This window comes from Nelumbo lutea, chromosome 2 (assembly GCF_056320005.1).
Source record: "Nelumbo lutea isolate HS-2025 chromosome 2, American lotus-T2T, whole genome shotgun sequence".
NCBI classification, from domain to species: Eukaryota; Viridiplantae; Streptophyta; class Magnoliopsida; order Proteales; family Nelumbonaceae; genus Nelumbo; species Nelumbo lutea.
In genome coordinates, this window is record NC_142685.1 from 2,217,813 (window position 1) to 2,226,064 (window position 8,252).

The following is an 8,252-nucleotide window of genomic DNA, read 5'->3' on the forward strand; positions in this document are numbered from 1 at the left end:
GTTATTCTGATTCCAACTGTTTGGTTGGATAGAATCAAAATCTCATTCCCATTCCTGTTGGAAAGGCATTCCCCCATTTTAGGGAATGGCCATTCCCTGCCTCTCCCTTGGGAATAAAATCCCACTCCTGCTGATTTTAGTTTCCATTCTCATTCTTGTTTGAACAAAACAGACTATGGGGTTGGACCATTCCGATTCCGATTCCTGAGAATTTCAATTCCGATTCTGACTACAAACAAAACGGACCCTAAATTCAAACATAATCGACTCTGCTCTTTTCAAAGAATATTCCTCCAAAAATTCTGAAAATTCTATCTAGAATGTTAAGGATCCCTAGATAAAAGAAAGTTTAATCTTACATTGGGGCTCCAATTTTAAATGGTTGAATTTCCAATAAAGCCTTCAATGAGCGTTTGGACAAAATAAATAATAAACTGGTGGGTTAAAAAAAGAAAACGTTGTCATTTGCTCACAGATTTACTCTCCTAAATTTCACTATTAGTTCCTAGGTAATGCGCTTTTCATCCAAACGTTTTTGTTCCATTGGACAGAAATTATCCATTATTTTATTATCTTTGTCAAAATAATTAAAAATAAAAACAATAAAAAAGGAAAACATAAATGAGTCCCAACTCCCAACAAGTTTAGGTTTTCCTTTTTCATTGTTTTTTTTTTAATTATTTTGACAAAGATAATAAAATAATTGGTAATTTTTGTCTAACGGAACAAAAATGTTTGAATGAAAAGCGCATTAACTGGGACATGTGTCACACAGTTATTATGTGCTCAGTCATTGTGTTTACCTAATGTGCCTACTACATCTAGACCCCAATATATGTTACCCAAAAGTTGGGGTGTGCTTGGTCTAAAGAACCTGTCTTAGGTAAATGAAGCCTGTCTTGCCAAGCTTGAATGGAAAATTCTTAAGGCTAAATTTCGAAAGAGTACAAATGCAAATATGTACAATGCAAATACATATAAAATAATACAAAATATAAGGTTTTGCACTTTACATATTTGCATTTGTATTCCCTCCAAACTCAGCCAAAGGATCAAAATAACTTATGGGTAAAAGGTGTTACTCATAAATACCTTAGAAATGAAGATCTTTGGATTGTCCCTATTAATAAAGGAATCTCTTGGGCCTATAGTGGTTTTCTTAATGCTAGAAACCATTTTAAGAGAGATGTTGGATGGACCATTGGAAATGGTTAGAAAGTTCGTTTCTGGAAATTAAAGATAAATGGATTAACCCTAGCACTATTGAGGAACTAGTGAGTAGAGATTCCCCAAATTTTGATAGTGAAATTATAGTATGTTTGGAACAGTATTAGGCCTATTCTTGTTTCTTTGGATTCTAGGGATGACACCATTATTTAAAGATGTGATCCCAAGGGGAATTTCACCATTAAATCAGCTTGTAAGGAGGCCTGTTGTATGGTAAGAGGTAGTGGAGGATTTAATCTCGTTCTTAATAAGATTTGGGGCCTTAAGATCCCCCCAAAATTAAAGACTTTTCTGTACTTTTTCTTAAGTAATTGCCTTCCCACAAAATCAATGCTGAATGGCTCTTGTTGTTTCTGAAATGAAGTTGAGGATACTGAGCATATTTTTTCCTAAGTGTACTTTTGCACTGCAAGTGTGGCTAATTTTAAACATCCCAGGGATCTTCTGTTCTGGACTGGTGGTGTAATTTACATAAGAATCCAAATATAGGGGAATATATGCCTTATGAAAAATATTGCTTTATTCTTTGGTTTTATGGAAAAACAGAAACGAAAAAAAAAATCTTAATAATATGTCCTCCCCCCTCATGGCTATTATTGAAATAGCTCAACAATCTTTATGGGAATTTCATTCGGGCTCTTCCTTTGATGATAAAGTGAATAATCATAGAAAATGAAAAACAGTTATATGGAAAAGGCCAAAATAAGGAATGATTAAGATAAATTTTGATGCCTCAAGAAGAAACGATGGAGCCTTCTCCATTGCTTGTATTGCTATGAATTTCGTGGGATTACACACGCCTGTTGCTATAGAGAAGCAAATCAAGCGGCTAATTGATTAGCAAATCAAGATCTATCTTCATCAGATCCTCTTCCCTTTTGTTTTTCCTCACTTCCTTTGGACTTAATGAACATCCGGAAAAATGACTCTTGGGACCAAGCTATCCGCCTATTTCTTACAAAAAAAAAAAAAAAAAAAAAAGCATATTTAAACATAATCATATCAGATAATATTGGTTGGATCAATATTCGGTCACCAATTATAGAAGAATTAAATTCCTAATCACGCTTAACCAGATCAGATTCAAAATTGAATTCTGATAAAACAGTCCATTGAAGTTTCTTTTCCCAAAAGATTTAGGTAATTAACTATTATTCATGGTAATGGTATTGCATAACTATTAGCTACTTTTTTACCCAAGAAACGAGTGCGATTGCTTTCATGGTTTTGTGTGATTGCTCTTGAACATAAAAAACACAATTTACATTCTGTAATATTGATTATAGTTAATTTAGAAATTAAAAATTGTTTCACAACCAAAAATAGAGAGGTTTTGGACTAAGATAGTTTTCATTAATACATAATACATATATTGAAAAAATCTACTTGATGGTTGATAACATGGAGCCCTACCACTCTCAAAACAAACAATGTCATTTTAAATCAGGCAACTAGAGGTTTTTGTGGTTTATAGATTAGTTTATTTTAAATGGAACCAAATTAAAACGGTATGCTTTATATATAGTTATATGATTGAAAAACAAAAAACCATGTGAATAATAATCTAAAACCAAGAGATTTTGAGTTTTTTTTTTTTTTTTTAATTTTGGAATACGAGATTCAATGGAGTGTTAAAAAACTGGGGGATTTTGTGCTTTTAAAACCTTGGGTTTACAATTCTAAAACCACAAACTCATCTACAAGAAAGCCAGCGGCGGCAGTTGAGAGAAACTGGGGGCTGTTTTATCCTAATAGCAATACAAGGCCTGTTTATCCCATAAGTTTGATGGTAGAACGCCACAAGTTTTATTATCTTGGAGTGGTATATTTCATTCAATATTCAGTTATATTAAATAGCAGTATAGGGCCCCTTGGATTTAACATTTTATAAACAAAATTACTACTGTTATCTAATAAAAATCTTGGATAATTAATCTTAAATTCAAGGCAAGTATATTACAGAAGAGTCTTTAATTAAGAATAAATATCACTTTGATTCTTATTAATATTAAACGTCAAATTAGCCTTTGTATCTTTCTGAGAACTGACAAGATAAAATAATAAAAGAAGTTGAGGAGGCAACCCATCCCATTCAATAAATAAATAAATCAAGAAGAAAAAAAAAAGTAGTTTCTACTTCAAATCAAGAAGAAAAGTAGTTTGTAGAAAATATATAATATTCAAATTACCAAATTTAATCAAAATCTGTTTGAAAAGATTTGAGAATTTGAATATTAATAGGATGGAATTAATTCTTATTTTTTGGGTTAAATAGGATGATATTCAATAAATCTAAACCGATTCATTAATTTACAATCTTATGGAGAAAAAAAAAAGGGAGGGAAATCATCTAAAACTCACAATGATTTTTCATCATTTTTCTTAAACTCATCATTAACTCACTATAAAATGTCCAGGGAATCCCATATCAGTATGTTGACGTTAAATAGACTAACAGATGTTTTGGTAGTTTACTATTTTTCCATTTATTCTGTTGTAAATAAAAAATGAAGCAAAATTTTGATAAAAAAACAGCAAAAATATATCTCGAATATCTGTCTAACATATTTTCCACCCATTTTACATATTCAAGTAAAAAGAGAGTTTCAAATAATTAAAGAAAAGAAAAAAAATAAAAATAAAAAAGCTTTTGGTTGAAATCAAACTCATCTGACAATTGGTCATAAAAATTGTATTTATGCTGATGTCGACAACTTCTGTGTATTAACACCAAGCGTGTTCTTACGGTACTTGCTGAGTTTGGGGAAAATACAATGTCACTGACATGGGGTTGCTACATGTTTTGAAAAAGTTAAAAGTTATGGTGAATTTTAGACAATTAAAAAAAAATTAGTCTAACTTTTTTGAGGTTACTACTACATGTTATTACAAACGAAAGTCATAATTATACAAGAAGAAAACGATAAGAGGCGTGGGAAAGTAGGAAACCAAAAGCGGATTAAAATTTTGGGATGCTTGTCATATTGACGTGAAGTCTAGTAGGCACATATCAGCGTCATAGTGTTAAATATTGGAATGATATTTGCTTGTACAAGTTACTAAACAATTTTTTTATTAATTTTTTTTTTTTGGGTATCAATCACTTGTCGCTAATAGTCTCTGATGGATTACTGTTAAAATTTCTTTCCACCATGATCATTAGTTATTGTTATTCCAACTGCATGCATGTCATCAAAAGATTTGAAAAACAACAAATTATCAAAGCATAGCCGAAAAGAGTGAATTACATGATTGAATTTTCTTTGCAAATTAATATACATTTAGAGAAATTTAGTAGAATAAAAATCAATGAAATAAAGAAAAGTTTCAAACATGCAGAACAGTCCTCGATGTGGTATTGGTAACGGCAGTCGAAGAGAATCCTTCCTGCATTTGATGATGATGATGATGATAATCCACCCCGGCGGACCAGCGACGAAGAATCCGTAATAGTGAGGCTGCTTTCTGTTTTGCTCTAGCTGTTCCGCCAGCGCCACCCATCAGTTCCCATATTGCCCTTTCAATCCCTCGCGTTTCCGCGAGTAGCGCCACCACCTCCTGCCCGCCATTCCGACACACTGAAACAAGTGCTGAGGCAGCACTCTCTCTCGCTCTCTCCGGACCATTCCTCAACACCAACGCAATCTTTCTAACGGCCTGGTTAGCCGATGCAACGGCCAGCGCTCCGCCCCTCTTGGCTATTGCTGCTAGAATTGTCACCGCCTCCTCCGGTAATTCATCCATGACCTCCACTACCGTCTCCACTATCCCTCCTTCAACTAACCTTTTAACGACCTCCCTCTCTCCCGCCAAATTCAAAATTGCCGCTAAAGCATCTCTCTTTGAACTGGAGGGCCCCGCCTTAGCCAGCTCTATCAATCCTTTTATGATGCGCGTCTTCCTCCCCAGCTTCTTTCTGTAGTCGTGCACGGCTGTTAAGCTGAAAATCGTGGCCGCTGCATTACCCCTTGCCTCCCATACGACACCTGATCTCAACACCCCGATAACGCCGTCCAACACGCCGTTTGTTTCCATTATCCTGGTTTTATTGGCGTCCAGGATGGAAAGATTGAGAATCGTCGTAACGGCGTTAACTTGCAAGTTTGGGTCCTCCGAACCTAGGTACCTTACTAGCGATGTAATGGCCCCGGCCTCGGCGATGCATGCTCGGCTATCCGAGTCCGTTTTGGCAAGTACTCGGAGCTCGTGAACAATGCGATTGGCCGCCTCTGTCGACGGAGATGACGATAGTTTGTTGACGAGGAATGTAGCGGTCATCTTCGTTGCCTCTAAAGCTGCTTTGTTAACTATCACGCTGTTGACTTTGGATTTGGAGTTGGAGTCTTCGGCTTCAATCGGAATTTTCTGCTCGCGGCACCATAGCAGTATCAGGTTCTTCAATGCCAGGTTGGGTATCATGTTCGTGTGGGCCAAGGTTTGACCTGTCTTTGGACACGTCTTGTGCCCTGAATCGATCCAGAGGCCGATGGAGGCTCGATCGTAGGTATGTCCCGTGGCCACGACGACTGGATCTCGCATCAATTCGAGGCTGATAGGACACCGGAAATCGGCGGGAAAAATGGTATCTGTCACCAGAGAATCATGTTTACCGTCGGAAGTCGGCGTCGATGCTCCGAAGAGAACGCACTTCCCGTAGCGAACGAGGCCCATCAAAGCGACCATCTCCGCTGTGGATTTCTCGCAGTTCTGATTACGAACCTCGTCTTGGAGACTCTCGATCTCGTCTCTGCAGCTGATGGAATCACGCAAACCCAATTTGTCAAAGATGTGTGCCAGCTTTGACTGATCAGGAACGATTTCTTGCTTAATCTGATCTAATAGCTTCAATACATCATGTCTAAGACTCTTGTTCCCGGGATCGATAAAAGCTTCTATCTCCCCTCGGCACTGCTTTCTGACGAGAAGGACAATCTCCTTGACATCATGGCTCAAATCGAAGTCCTTAACGGGAAATATATCGAGAAGGGTGGACAAATCCAGCGTCAGCTCGTGAAAGCTGTTAGCGACAGATTCGTTCTGCATGAGAAGCCACATCTTGCTCCCATTGGAGCAATCTTCTATCAATGTCTTGATTCTCTGCAAGACGATGTAAATCTCTTGGAAGCACAGAACGGCGGTTTGAGGAAGAAAAGTGATGGAAGTGCGTAGAATCTCCTCGAATAAAACAGCAAGGAGTTTGGACTTTCGGATGATGGAAGAAGAAGCACGGCTGAGAAGAAACTGGAGAGGTTTGAGGTCAGAGATCTCTTGAGAGAGAAGCAGCAGCGATTGAACCAGTTTGCGGTCGGAAACATTTGGAGAAATGAAAGACCCGGCGGATGGTCGTCGTTTCCTCGGTGGGAAATGCTGAGGAGAAATTGCCATGAAAAAATTTGGAAGCAATATAGATTTCAGACAGAGAGAAAGAGAGGGGGAGAACAAGATTCCTTGTCTTTCTAATGATAAAAAGAGAGAAATGAAAACTAAAAACAGGGAAATGGATTTTTCCTTGGGGTATTAATGGAACCGGGAGGTCGGCAGATGATAGGAGAGCTTGTGTGATTCTGGAATTAGGAGATGAGTAAAGAATTGAATAGATGATAACGATGAAGAAGAAGAAGATGATGATGATGATGATAATGATAAAGCGCATCATCCGCCGCATTCCGTTTTTATTCAAGTTTGGGAAAATGTACAGTGGGTCCATAGTTCAACCTTAATATTTAGTCAAAATTAATATTTCCTTGTCAACGCTTTCGTGCGCGAGCCGGCGAGCGTTATATTGGGCTCTGACCGTTGGATCAATTCAATACAACCCTTCTTCCCCATACATCTTTCTTTGACAGCAGCCGGCGGCCAGCTACACATGGTTGAGTGTTTTTTTTGTTTTGTTTTGTTTTTTCTTTCATATTTTTATAATATAATATATTTTACTGCATTATTGTTCTTTTTATTTATTTTGTTTATAATGGAACCGTAACGCATTAAGCAAATGGAGTTGTTGAGGAGCTGTTGTTGTTTTATTTTTTATTTATTTTTCTTTTTCTTTCTTTTGTTTTTTATGCATGAGCTGCTGGTGAGACTTGTTCCATCATTTTTTTCTATTTATTTGTATATATGATTCGATCGAAATTTTCTAGTTGTTGTTTCTCATGCTCGATCGGTTATTATTATTTATTAGTATTATTTCAAAACTCAAAAGGGACTAATTAATAGTTGATGTAAGGTTGTGATGAATCAATCATCAGGCAATCAGGCATGAGGCATTGAGCCGCCCCGTTTGGTTTTCTAAGGTTGATGGAAAGAGTAGAAAATTAAAGAGGTGGGTGTGATGAATGGGAGTGAGTCACTAGTTGTGGGCGTTAGGAGAGTTGAATTATGCAACGCCACAAGGGTGGTCGCAGAAAGCTGAAAGCTTCTTCTGGCCTTCTACAGGGTTGACCTGGCACGCTCAAGAGCCCGGGTTTGTTAAAGGGATAACCACGACAATGTTAATCTCATCTCACATTTCATGTAGAAGATGTAGATGTAGATATAGAGTATTATTTCTTAGTTAATGCCAAACTTGAGGGGAGAGTTTAGAGAGAGAAAATACTGGATGGCGAAACCAGCTGGATGCGCAAGTGGTTGGTTAGGGTTAGGGTTAGGGTTAAGATTAGGGTTAGGGCAAGGGGGCCACGTCCACATGACCACATAAAAAGGTAATTAAGGAAGGCATACCCTTAATTTTAAAAAATGGTAAAAGCCCAAGGGACCTAATACTAATGGTATGGGCATGGAGGAATATGGTTATGGATGGTTGGATACTGGATAGCCGTCACCGTCACACCTCACGCCTCACGCCAAGTCGCCAACCCAACTCATCTTATAATGTCATAATAATGTTTAAAAGTATAATTGATGATGAGATTCCATTTTCCAATTCATCTCATTACAAACCTATCCAACAAAAAAATTTATAAAATAATAATAAAAAGGTGATTCATTACAAAGCTAACCCCCCACCCCACCCCACCCCGCCCTTT

The 8,252-nt window shown here is 37.3% G+C and overlaps 1 protein-coding gene across 1 annotated transcript; it reads right to left on the bottom strand.

Annotated features, from left to right (window-relative positions):
* Positions 1 to 4,427: 4,427 nt before the first annotated feature.
* On the bottom strand, positions 4,428 to 7,271 carry SAUR21 (ARM repeat superfamily protein). Its single transcript, XM_088968144.1, has one exon. It carries the CDS (start codon positions 6,610 to 6,612, stop codon positions 4,555 to 4,557), a length of 2,058 nt encoding a protein of 685 aa, XP_088824270.1. The 5' UTR covers positions 6,613 to 7,271; the 3' UTR covers positions 4,428 to 4,554.
* Positions 7,272 to 8,252: the final 981 nt, after the last annotated feature.

What these genes read in the sequence shown, in the direction of transcription:
- SAUR21 (XM_088968144.1), bottom strand. Translation starts at nt 6,612, where the DNA reads ATGGCAATTTCTCCTCAGCATTTCCCACCGAGGAAACGACGACCATCC.